The sequence below is a fragment of the Medicago truncatula genome, chromosome 4 (genome assembly GCF_003473485.1).
Source record: "Medicago truncatula cultivar Jemalong A17 chromosome 4, MtrunA17r5.0-ANR, whole genome shotgun sequence".
In the NCBI taxonomy this organism is placed as follows: domain Eukaryota; kingdom Viridiplantae; phylum Streptophyta; class Magnoliopsida; order Fabales; family Fabaceae; genus Medicago; species Medicago truncatula.
The window spans coordinates 14927812-14941662 of NC_053045.1; the positions used below are offsets into that span (position 1 = coordinate 14927812).

Consider the following 13851-nt stretch of genomic DNA (forward strand, 5'->3'; position numbering starts at 1 on the left):
TAATATCAACTTAACTCAATAGCTTTACAGACTGCATTAAACGTTATCATAAGGTTTCATTACCAATTAGGGGTTCACTCTGGACCAAAAAGTGCGACACAGATCGCACAAACACATAATCAAGTTCATCCTGGTTGTACTCGCGAGGCGAGAGTACTTACTCGCCATGGCGAGCACCACTCAACTCACAAACTAAGCTTGTTCTGGGTTCCCTCTGATCCTACATTCATTCCTAATCAATACTAGGTAAGTTCAGGTACTCAAAGGCATACAAGATTCAACTAAAAAGGTCGAAACACGAAATATGACATGCACTCTGCCTAAGCTCGCGAGGCGAGGAAGGTTGCTCGCCATGGCGAGTTGAACCAAACAACTCGTGAGGCGAAGGAAAGGGGCTCGCGTGGCGAGCGATGAAGTTCATCACTCGCGAGGCGAGGATCATCACTCGCCGTGGCGAGCGATGAACAGAAGCACGGGCAGACTAGGGTTTTTCTCAAAAATCCCTCACACAACATGGTTCAAAGCCTAATTTTGATTCCAGAATTCATCCTAAACATGTTCTAAGGTTATAGGACGGTTCTTACATCAATCTAAACAAGTTTTACCGTTTGATCATCAATTTTTAGGGCTTTGACCTAATTCCAAAACTTCTCTAAATCAATCCTAACTTGGTCAACTAATCATCAGAATTACAGTAATTAACATTATTGAATTATTAGTCTCACCCTTACCTGGTTATGAAGAAAATCGCAGCACTCTACCTTGGTTCCTCTAGACTTGGCTTTTTCTCCCTTTTCCAAAAGTTTTCACGTACAATGAGTTTCTAAAATATTAGGTCTTCTCCTATTTATACCTCTTTCTAATAACTTATCTTATCTCACCTTCTCCCCCAAAACTATCTAAAATATCAAAACAGCCCTCAACTAAATATTTTTCAAATCTTTATTTTATTTAACAATAAAATAAATTCTCTAATCTTATCAAATCCTCCAAAACTCATAACCTAACACGTCATCAATCAAATCACCAAAATCACCACAATTTATCAAAACATATCAAAATCATACATATATTATATAAATATAATATAATCACCTAAACTCGATTAAATAACGATTAAACGAAAGTGGGCGTTACATATATTGCACTGTGCTACCAGTTATATTATAAAGAGTTAAATATATTTTTGGTCCCTATAAATATGTCAGTTTTTCGTTTTAGTCCTTCTAAAATTTTTCTTCAATTTTTAGTCCCTATAAAATTTTCAATCACTATTTTTGGTCCCTATTTTTAATTTTTTTTTTAATTTTTTAATAAAATTGTGCAGAAATGTGTAAAATATTCTAAAAAACATTCTCAAAAAAAATTAGAATTTTTTAACAAAGTACAAATTAAATATGAATTTTTAACCGTAAAAAATATAAAAATTCATATTAAATTCATTTTTTGTTAAAAAATTCAAAAAAAAAATTTGTAGTGATTCTTATAATATTTTGAATTTTTCTGGAAAATTTTATTAAAAAATATGAATTCTACATATGAGTTTACTTTAAAAGAGGGACCAAAAGTGAAAATTAAAAATTTTATAGGGACTAAAAGTTGAAGAAATTTTTAGAGGGACTAAAACGAAAAGTTGACATATTTACAGGGACTAAAAAAATATTTAACCCTATTATAAATTATACATTTTCTTTTACAATGGATAAAATTATACTATTGTGTTTTTTTTTACACCCTTTGGTTCTTATATTATTAATCATTAAATTGATGAAAAAATATATATTAATTATAACTCTTTTTTTTAGGGGAATTATAACTCTTATAAATTAATATTATTTCAAAAAGAATATTTGAAGCAATAAAAATTCATTTACGATATGTCGAAATAATTTTCTAAAATGAAATATTTAGTTTTAAATAAAATTAAAAGGGTGTTCTAAAAAATATATATAATTAAAGGGATACTTTGGTCATTACACATTCAAGATTAATTTTGATTTAAAGTACTCAAACAACATCAATTCATAAGAATCACTTTTAAGTATATGTTTCCAAACATAAATCAATTTACATCAAACTCACTTTAACCAAAATCAATTTTCTCAAACTCAATTCTATCAAAATCAATTCTCACCGCCGCCAAACTAAACACATACTAAACACATGCATGTAATGAACAATTTTAATTGCATCCAAAACATATTTATTTACCTCATATTTGTTTTACTGTTATTTATCACCTTATTGAAGTACCTTTTTACTCATAGTTAGTGTGCTCTATTGGAGTAACTTTTTTTTACACTTTATATTTATTACCTCTACAAAAGGATTTTTCGAAGGTGTCTCCTAAAAAGAATAAACTTAGAAAAAAACAATTGTAACAAAAAAATTCATTTAGGTTGGTTTGGTTCGATTCTTTTCGGTGTCAATTTAGGTGGGTTAGTTTAACTTTTTAAAAGAATTGTAACCAAAATAAAATAAAGTGATGAGAGGTCTTTTTTGGGGTTAAATAGCCTAGTTATTGGACCACACACATTATTAAATGTGGAGAAGTGGGGTTTTCAGGCTTCGAACCTCGACCCTCTACAAATATTATGTATTGTCTCTACTAACTGAGTTAAGCTCACATAGATAAAATATATTAATGTGATGAGAGGTATTATTACTACTAGAAACGTTTTTAATTTTTGTGATTTAAGTCAAAAAAATATTATATATTTACCATACCTTCATATTTAAAGAGATTATTTTGTCATGCAAATGCAGCTAAATTGATAGCTTAATGTAAATTGGAATGTAGGGTCCAAGATTTGAATCTGAATTCCGCTTTTCTCTACACTTATAATATGTGAGTGTATCTATTAGACTACTTGATAAATAAAATATTAAAAATAATCGTTTGTCAAACATTATTTGTCATTTTAGAATATCATTTAAACATCAAAGACTTTTTTCCCTAATTAGTCAGTTAGCGAAAAAAAAAACCTATTTAAGAAAAGATGTTTCAGTCCACTTAATTAGTCAATTAACTACTTTATTAATTTAGTAAAAAACCTATTTTATTAATAATAATATTTTACTTAATAAAATTTACTTTATCATTTGTAAAAAAATACCTTATCATAAAAAATTTCTTATTTAATTTTTTGTTTGAAAGTTTATACATAGATGGTCAAATTGTTTTGTTAGTCAATTAACCATTTTGTTAATTTAGTAAAAAACCTTTTTTATTAATAATAATATTTTACTTAATAAAATTAACTTTATCATTTGTAAAATAAAACACTTTATCATAAAAATTGCTTATTTAATTTCTAAGATTGGCCTTGGCTTAATCCTTCAATCTCCTTTTTTGTTTTCCTTTTTCTTTGGTATGATATTTTGGCCATGTTTTGATATGATATTTTGAATAAATAAATTTTAAATATAAATGAGTTAAACATAAAGTTATTTATGTTTGATACATCACAACAAACACCAATTGAATAATAAACATGTGTGTAAATCAAATCAAGTATAGAGTTAAAAACCATAAATATCAATTTTAGAGGCTTGATTTCAATTTTCAATCCACATTGTATATAATTAAAATTAATATATATCTCCCAACATTAAACTAAAAATACGCTTAATGTAATGAGCACGGCGTAGCAAGCAAACCCGCATGCACCAACTCCTTGTATTATTTGTCCAAAAAAAACTCCTTATATTATTATATTTAGTCAAATAAAATCTGTATATTATCATTTTTTGACCAATTAACCTAAAAATATCCTTTTATAATTATCTTTCACATTATTGGATTTGGACATAATAAACCACCTGGTTCATCCCAACAGTTTTTTATTAATTAATTTCAAAACAAAAAAACCAAAAAAGTCACCGACAAAGAAAACAAACAAACAAACCAAGTTGTTTGGACTCTAGCGGCAAGGAGCTCCTTCTAAAGATGTATCCAGAAAATATCAGATTTAATTCACAGGAGAAACATCACTTGGTCAGTGCGCATGTCTCTACGCACGAGTCGGATTAGTCACCCACATTTAGTGGATCAGAAACCGATGTGAAAGAATAAAAAAAAAAAAAAAATCATGAAAGTATTACCATAAAAAACAAAGCATGAAAAATTATTGTGAGAAACGTGTCAGCTTCTAAGTGGTTTACCAAACACACAAAAATTAACATTTCCACCACACGTAATTCAAATCACCCTCACTTCAAACCCAACCGAACTATTCGCACACTGCACAAACTACAAAGTACACACACACAAGTCAAGTGTGTTTTACATTTTTAAAATCAACTAAAATGCGCCGGCAAAGTGCAATACGCACCCTCTTGAATTTTCCATCCCTAAACTACTAATTTGCCCTTGGAATTATAGTAGATGTCATTTACACCTCTAAATTTGCAAATAGATAAAAGAAATATATTTTTTTAAGGAAAAGAAATTCATTTTGAATTTTGTTGAATAACTTTTTTTTATTTATAAATATTAATAATTAGTATGTTAAATTAATTTTTTTTCCTTAGTTTGAATTTGAACTGAATACCTCTAACTCATTTCGTTTAAATTCTGTTGAATAACTTTTTTAATTATAAATATTAATAATTAGTATGTTAAATTATTATTTTTCCTTAATTTGAATTTGAACTGAATACCTCTAACTCATTTCGTTGAACAATTTAATCATTTCCTTTGTCTGTTTTTGAGTAAATTAAACTTTAAATTATTATCTCCATATATAAATTAAGAATTTTTTTCTGTTGCAAAGTTATATTTAGTCCCTAAAGTTAAGAATTTTTCACACCAATAGTCTTGTAAAAAATTAAGATAACAACCACTAACATGTCAAAGTTAGGATTCTTATGCAGTGAATGTGACACAACGTTTCCATCTCCACAAACTTTAGCAGTGCATGTTATCGAAGAACATCATCCATATTTAATATTAGAATCGAGTAAACAAGGTCCACCACTAAATAACCAGCCTCAACCAGAAAATGCTCAGCCTCAACTACAAAATGATGAACATCAACCACAAAATGCACCAGTTCCACCACAAAATGCACCAGCTCCACCTCAAAATGTTGAACATCAACCACAAAATGCATCACCTCCACATGTGCAACCATTTGACTTGAACCAACCTCCTAATGTTCGTGTCTTCGACCTTAATCTCCCTTATATATCAGATGAATGAGAAATTAAAAACAAATTGAGGAATGAAAATCTATAATTAATAAAGGTGGCAATAGTCATCGTGAGTTTAGCTCAGTTGTATTAACAATGCATAATATATGCAAGGTCCGACATTGCTAAAATAATAAAGGTGGCAATAATGTAATGATTAAATATATATTATCAAGAATAAGATATTGGTTTGAACTCCAATTATTTATAATTGTTGGTTTTTTATAAGGAAATTGTTGTGTTTAGTTTTTATTAGACATAAATAACGTAGGATGCATTATAATTTATAGACTTGAACCTATAATTGATTTTTTGAAATAAATCTATAATTGTTGTTGGGTTTTATTTGTAAATTAGAGATTAATTAGAATACTCTGACAGTGTAAAATCCCTTTACACTGTCAACCAATAGAATTATGCCACATCGTATCATCTTTTAAAATATGTTAATTGAATAAAAAATAAACCTAAAATTACAAGTAAATACAAGTGCGCAAACCATCGGTTCTTGGTGCTCGATGGTAACTAACATAGCACTCATGAGTCCATATTCTTGTTCTCAGTTCCTCAATTACTTGTCATGTGTAAAAGCATCGTGAGTTGCCGTCAAGCATCGAGAACCAGTATAGATTGGGACTATGATTGAAGAGATGAAGAACAATACAATAGAGATAGAGACGCAGCGTGGGTTGCAGTAAGGGAGAAGAGGGGGATGAAAACAATAATTTTCGCACCCAATGTTAGATTTATTATTAATTCAATTAACATATTTTAAAAGTGAACATGATGTGGCAGAATTCTATTGTTTGACAGTGTAAAGTGATTTTACACTGTCAGATTATTCCAATTAATCTCTTTAAATAAAACATATAAATTATCTTTTGTCAATTTAGTTTAAAATATATTTACAGATCTTCTTTAAAATTTTCTTTTTTCTTTTCTATAAGCCATTTTAAAATTTTAACAATATTCAATATATTATGATCAATATGTCCATAATAAATACTTTCTTGCAAACATAAATTAACATATCTTTTTTTTTTTTGACTCAAATTTAACATATCTCTTTTGAATGAAAAAATTGTAAAAATATTATTAGTTTCTAACATATATTTACACTTTTTTTTTGAGAGAATATATTTACACATTTATTAACTTTCTTAATTTTCGCAATTTAACTGTGAGAGCATTTTATTTAGTCCTTAAAAATAAAAGAACAAATCATTTAAAATTAAGATAATTTTTTTTTCAAGAGCTATATTTAGTCCCTAAAATTAAGAACATCGTTTGATATTTGTTTTTTGTCGAAAGTTTAGATGATTTGGACTCTAGAAACTCACCTATGAAAGATATTTTTACATCGACAACGGAAGTTGAATTCATAATTTCGCACATAAAACAATCTATTACCACTCAACCAACCTTCATTGATAGTTGTTAAACTATACAAATCAACATTAAAACATCTTTAAACCATTCTATATAACTTTTTAATCCCTCAGTTAACAAAATTGAATATTATTTATGACAATTTAAAAACATGTTTAATGATTTTAATAATGTTTTAATTGATTCTAAAATGATATTCTAAGACACCGATTATTCCTTCTCCTTACATAGTTACAAAGGGTCAATTAGTAATTTACCGCATTTCCTCATTCTATCTTCGATTGTAGCGCACGTCCAGTGCGTTCTACGCACTTTGCGTATTAAAGTCCAACTCTTTCACTTTCTCTCTCTTCAGTTTCACTATACTTTAAACTCCGTTGACTCAAAGAATATCATAACTCTGTCTCACCTTTTTCAATTTTTATTTTTATTTTTCATTTTCTCTTCTTCATATTTATCACCGCCACATCTCGCCGCCGGCACAATTCCCAATCTCCGGTTCAACAAACCCTAGCCACCGCTGTTTTCATGTGCTCTGCGTTTTGGTGAATTTATTGTCGTTTTGATTTTGGTGAAGAAATATGAAGAGGTTAAGGTCAAGCGAAGATCTTCACTCGTATGGCGAAAAGAACGGTGGTGATAAGAATGGTGTGAAGGATTCATCAAATCTCAACCGTTCGTTTTCATCTACTGGTCAGAGAAGTTTTTATTATAAGCAGGAGAATGTGAGGAAGAGTTTAATTTCTTCGTCTTCTTCGTCGCGATACGAGAGGGATCGAACGGTGGAGGAAGATCGGGAAGGTTCTAGATTGGTTAGGAAAAGATCTGAGCATGATTTTGATGGGTTTGATAGGAGGAAGGGTTTCGATCGGGATCGGTATAGCCGGGACAGCCGGGATGGTGGATATAGTGGAGGTGCAGATAGGAATATTGGGGTGCTGATAGAAATTGTGGGGGTGCTGAAAGGAATAGTGGGGGTGCTGATAGAAATTTTGGGGGTGCTGAAAGGAATAGTGGGGGTGGAGATAGGAATTTGATTCATAGGTCGGAGAGTTTTTGTGGAGGGTCAAGGAGGGAGTTTCCGAAGGGGTTTCGATCGGAGAGGGATCGTTCGAGGAGGGAGGGGAGTGTGTCGTCGTGGAGGAGAGGATTGAAGGATTTTGATGAGAGTAGTAGAGGGAGTGGTGGTGGTAGTAGGGTTGAAGAGAGGGTGGTTAGGTCTCCGAAGGGTTTTTCGAGGGATGTGAAATCGCCCAGTTGGTCAAAGGATTCGGAGAGTGAGCAGTCGAAGAAGAGAAATTCTGAGTCTCCAAGGGTGTTTAGGGAGGTTAAGTCGAAATCTAAGTCGCCTTCTGTGTCTAAGGATTCGGAGAGTGAACAATCCAAGAGTGTTAGTGGTGTTGAGGTGAAGAAAAGCGAGGAGATGTTGCAACAGGTTCAGAGTGGAAGTGGTAGTGAAATGGAAGAGGGGGAGCTTGAACCTGAACCGGTCCGTGAAACTGAACTGAAACCTGCTCCTAAAGATGAAGCAGCTGGAAGTGAAATCCAGCAAACCTCTGAGGACAAACAAGCGCAAAAGAAGAAGAATGAATGCCATTCAGGTGATGCAGATGTTGTTATGGAAGAAAAACAGACCTTGTCGAGTAAGGAAGAAGCAAAATGTACGCAGGATATTGATTCTGAGGTAAAAGTTGCAGGAAAAGAAGTTTGTGAGTTGCCTAAGACTCAAGATGATCCAACTAATGAAATATCTGTTGCTGAGAGTGAGATTGGAACCACAAGTAATGTTGATGATAAGAAGAATGTGTGTTTGAACGGGGATGATACTCGTTGCAAGGAGGAAATGGAGAAGGGAACAGATAAGGGGAAGGCGATGCTTAATGAAGAGGAGCGTGAGGAGGATAACGGTGTAGGTGGTAACAAACCTGAGTCAATTGAAGGCTCAACCGAGAATGATGTTGCCGATGAAGTGAAGGGGGAAACAATGGAGAGTGTGAGTGTGATCAACAATGTGAAGGATAAAGGCAAAAGCATCTCGGTCACACCTGATGTTGCACATTCTTCAAAAGATGGCTTGTGGATTGATAGAGGATCAAATGATCTTGCAACATGCCCGGTAGATGACATGGAAGGTCCAAGCAGAAGAGGGTTCGAGCTTTTTTCTACTTCTCCTGTGAGAAAAGCAGAAAAGTCAGATAGCTTGGTTCTAAAAAAGGAGAATGATGACAGTCTTGCAATGGGCCAGCTTGACCTTTCTCTTAGCTTGCCGAATGTTCTGTTACCGATAGGAGCTCAGGAAACAGCAACGCAAGCCCCTGGATCTCCCAGTCAAGCACGGAGTGTTCAGTCTCTAAGTAATACATTTTGTACTAACTCAGATGGTTTTACTGCATCAATGTCATTTTCAGGTTCCCAATCATTATATCACAATCCAAGTTGTTCTCTAACGAAAAATTCAGTGGACTATGAACAATCTGTTGGAAAATCGGTTGGCAGTCGCCCCTTGTTCCAAGGATTTGATTGGCAAGCCCTATCTCAGCAAGGTGATCCCAAACAGAAAGAAGTTCCCTCTAGTCAGAGAACTTCGATGAATGGGAACGGTTCTCTTTACCAGCCACAAGCATCATGGGGTGTTTTAGACACTCAAGCTTTGAAAGGTCAACATTCTAGGGCTCTAGAAGGAAGCTCAAAAATGGGCAGTGGGCTTGAAAAACAATTGAGTTTTCATAAGCAAATTTCAGGACAGTCAAGACGACATGATGATGTTCGGTCTCCTACGCAGAGTGTTGGGTCTCATGACAATGGATCAAATTATAGTTTTGAGAAAAAAAGGGAAAGGAGTAGTGGTGGTCTACATCGAACTACCAGCCAGAAAGGACAAGAACAACTTCTGATGGGTGGACTTGATTTTGTTAAGACAATCATTGCTAGAATTATTTCTGAATCTGTGCCCGTGATGTCGAGAAAGTTCCATGAAATGTCTGGACAGTACATGACACATATGAAAGAGGGTATTCGGGAACTCATGCTCAATGCAGATAGCCATGGTCAGATACTTGCTTTTCAAAAAATTCTGCAGAACAGGTCTGATATAACCTTGGATGTTCTAGTGAAGTGTCATCGAGTGCAACTGGAAATTCTGGTTGCAATAAAAACTGGTTTAGCCCATTATCTTCACCTAGGTGATAACATTTCATCTAATGATTTAGCTCAAGTTTTTCTAAACTTGAAGTGTAGGAATGTATCATGTCGAAGTCAGTTGCCGGTCGATGAATGTGATTGCAAGCTTTGTGTGCAGAAGAATGGTTTTTGCAGGGAATGTATGTGTCTTGTGTGCTCTAAGTTTGACAACGCGTCGAACACTGTTAGTTGGGTTGGGTGTGATGTTTGTCTCCACTGGTGTCATACTGACTGTGGATTGCGGGAATCTTATATTAGAAATGGAAATAGTACTACTGGAACAAAAGGAACGACTGAGATGCAGTTTCATTGCATTGCTTGTGATCACCCTTCTGAGATGTTTGGCTTTGTCAAAGAGGTGTTTCAAAATTTTGCAAAAGAGTGGTCAGCCGAATATCTTTACAAGGAACTTGAATATGTGAAGAGGATCTTTTCTGCCAGCAAGGATATAAGAGGGAGGCAATTGCATGAGATTGCAGATCAAATGCTGCCAAGGCTGACAATTAAGTCCAACCTTCCTGAGGTTTTGAGACGCATCATGTCTTTTCTCTCTGGTAAGTAAACAAATGCCTATGATGGTTTCATTTCATAATCTTATTATTTGAATGAATTTAGCCTAATATTCCAGTATATGAAATGCTTGCATTGAACATTGATCTCTGTATATGGAATTTTTTTTTGGCAACTATATATGGAAATATAAGTGTAATTTGCTGATTGAATTGTTTTCTGCCGACTTGCTGTATAAACAAATCAAATATACTGGAACATCGTACTTTGGGCATATGCAGGTCAATTATACTCGGAATCTTCGTCCCATATTTTTTATGTTAAATTTTATGTCATCAATGCCTATAAACCTGTATTTTGGTTTCTTTAGTGGTTAGAACATATAGGTAAATCATGCAAAGTATACATTTTTCATGGTATTGGATGAATTATTATTGCTACCAAGGCTTTCTCTTTCTGTCTGAATGACTGAAATTATTATGGTTGTCAGATTTAAATATGACTCTTTTGCTTCTGTAAATCATTCTGTTAGACCTGGCATTTTTCGGAATGTATCAAACTATGTCAACAACTCCATGATAGATATATCATCATACGGAATATAATTAGTGATAGTGTTTCCTCAATTTAGTTCGGCATATATGTTCTTTGGACGTTTGCATCATGGTGTTTGTGAAGGCTTGGTTTTATAAATAGTTAGTGATGATGTTTCCTCAATTTAGTTCAGCATTTATGTTCTTTGGATATTAAACAATATTTGCATCATTTGTGTTTGTGAAGGCTAAATTGTATGTAAATACATGCATCGTTATTACTATCTTATGATTCATGCGAGGCGTATCTTGAATAAATACTAAATTGAACTCAATCTATATGAATCTATAGTATGCATCTAATTTGAACTTGAACACCGATTCAGTATGAATGTATGATGAAATATTGATTCATTCTAATGAATCACTGCCTAAGCTTAGTGTCCGCTTTTTGTTTGGTCAACTTTGCATAACCAACCACTTTTCATTTGATTTAAGTCTTGAATCTTGAATTATTTTGAGGTCCATATAAAGCTTAAAATTCTGTTGTCACTTGTTTTCACTTAAAAGTCATTTTATTTGTAGCATATCTTAGAATTCATAATAAGATCTGCTTCACGATTCAGAAAATTGGTCTTCTGGTTTACAATTTGAATATCGATTTGATATCCATGTTTACATGTATTATTGTTAATTGCAGATTGCGATTCTTCCAAATTAGCCATGACAACGAACTTCTCTGGAAAGGAACAAGGCAAAGAGAACAGTGTTGTAGCTGGGCCCAGCCAGGAAGCTGCCTGGCTGAAATCTATTTATTCAGATAAGGCACCTCTGTTAGAAAGACCTGCAAGCATCCTTCCAAGATTTGACCAGAATGATAAAAGGACAATGGTGCAGGAGTTGCAGTTGAGTAGTGTTCAAAAAGACTTCGGTTTTGATGAATTGGACAGTATAATAAAAATCAAACATGCAGAGGCCAAAATGTTTCAAACGCGTGCTGACGATGCTAGGAGAGAAGCTGAAGGGTTGAAGCGCATTGCCCTTGCAAAGAATGAGAAAATTGAAGAAGAGTATGTCAACCGAATCACCAAGTTACGGTTCACTGAGACAGATGAAATGCGCAAGCGAAAGTTGGAAGAACTCCATGGATTAGAGAGGGCACATCGGGAGTATTTGAACATGAAAATGAGAATGGAGTCAGAGATTAAAGATCTGTTATCCAAAATGGAAGCAACTAAAATGAACCTTGCCATGTGACCAGATCAAAATATTTAGAATAGTTTTTTCAGGTAAATGTATCATGTCTCATCCTGAAATTTGTAGGTTCTAGTGCTCTGCCTTATTGTTGTGAGCTACTGTAGTTCCTGATTCATAGTTGTATTTATTCGTCGTTGTAGTTCGTTGTGTTTATAAGCTGCTAACCAAAATCTGTAGAGTCCATCACAGTAGTTATCAGTCTTATAAAACAATAGCAATTATGAAATCAGTTTTAAACAGCTTACTGTTAGAATACAAAAAATAGTCAGCATTTGGCTGGATTTGCTATACAGGATTGTTCTTCTGACTGTCGGCATAGGAAAGGTATAAATTAGAAACCTTTACCTTCACCTTGGTGGATATTGTGCTTTGAACTTGAATGTATTTGTTGCATTTATGTCAAATAACGATTTCATGTTAATTTTTTCTCTATACAAATGTGGTCCAGCACTACAATTTTCATCACTTCTTGATTATTTGGTTTAAATATTTCTGATATGTCTGTTCAATCATAATTCATAAGTCTTCCAGCTATCTTTCAAAAATCTTCTACATGTAATGTTGGGGTTATATTTTTCATTTTGACATGATGCACCTAAAGCTTCATAAGGGTTTATATTCTCTTGTGAAGTTTCAATTTGTTCTCTGCGTAGAGGTTCAAAATGAAAGGAGCAATAAAAGTTGCATGAAATCTGCTGGTGTAACAAAACAATTGCTTTCATAAAGGAAGCTAGTCAGTCTATTTGCTTTTCTTTCATCACAGATTGATTATAGTGGATTGCATGAATAATCAAGAACGTAAAATTTCATATCTATTTAAAATTTTGTAGTTTTGTAATCTTATAGTAAATGTTTGATTATATTTATTTATAGAAAACTTCCAAACATTTGATAAAATGATTTCAGTAAGTATACGAAAGTGTTGATTTTATTTTATTGTATGAATTTTGTAAAATCAATTTTTAGTTCAATGTGCTCGATGTAGGAAGGCAGGAGTGTCTTCTAAAAGATATTATAGTGTTAGTAATTTAAAAGTGAAAATGTTAGTATTTTCTTCCAAAATCTCTATCTAAACATGGTAACATTCACCATGTTAGCCACGTTAGCCTTCACCGTAATTAACGATTACTGTGAAGGCTAGCGCGCGTGAGTTTGTCATATAATATACGGTGGGTGGTGGGTGAGTTTGACCAATGGTTGGATAACAATGCCCCATGACATCTTATTATGCATAGTCAACATCCAAGCCTTTTACTGGAAAAAAATGCGGGTATAGTACTGTTTTTAATTTGGGAGATGTAATTTGGTTTTTTTACATCTTGCTTACTCTATTTTAACAATCCTTAATGACTCTATGGTCTCTTCCTAAGTTCCTTTTATATTTGTGGAGATTTTCTAAGTTAATATTTAATTGTTCACTTAAAGATTATGTCTTTTATTTTCATCGGTCCTAAAAAAGCTTTTAGAACAAACCCCTAAATCAAACTTAAAGATTATAAAAACAACACGGATGTAGATTTTTTATAAGAACTACACGGATGTGGTGATGTCACTCACATTGATTTTTTTTGGGTTTTGAATCTTCATTTTGTACTCATTTTATGGAGTTGATCTTTACTCCATTTAACTTTCCTCAATTTACCCCATTTCAATTTATAAATGTGCGACACGTGGAAAAAATATAACCAAAGGCTAGGATTAAATGGTTTAAAAAAAGCTGAAAAGCAAAACACACGTTTCCTTCTTCTTCTTTCCTCTTATCATTAGCATTCATCATCACCACCATGAA

The 13851-nt window shown here is 33.1% G+C and overlaps 1 protein-coding gene across 1 annotated transcript; it reads left to right on the plus strand.

Moving 5' to 3' along the window:
* Window positions 1-7163: 7163 nt before the first annotated feature.
* Window positions 7164-12494, plus strand: LOC11445049 (protein OBERON 4). The gene is made up of 3 exons (XM_039832650.1): window positions 7164-7394; window positions 7508-10316; window positions 11506-12494. The coding sequence occupies exons 1-3, from the start codon at window positions 7164-7166 to the stop codon at window positions 12060-12062; spliced, it is 3597 nt and encodes a 1198-aa protein (XP_039688584.1). The 3' UTR covers window positions 12063-12494.
* The last annotated feature ends 1357 nt before the right edge of the window (window positions 12495-13851 follow it).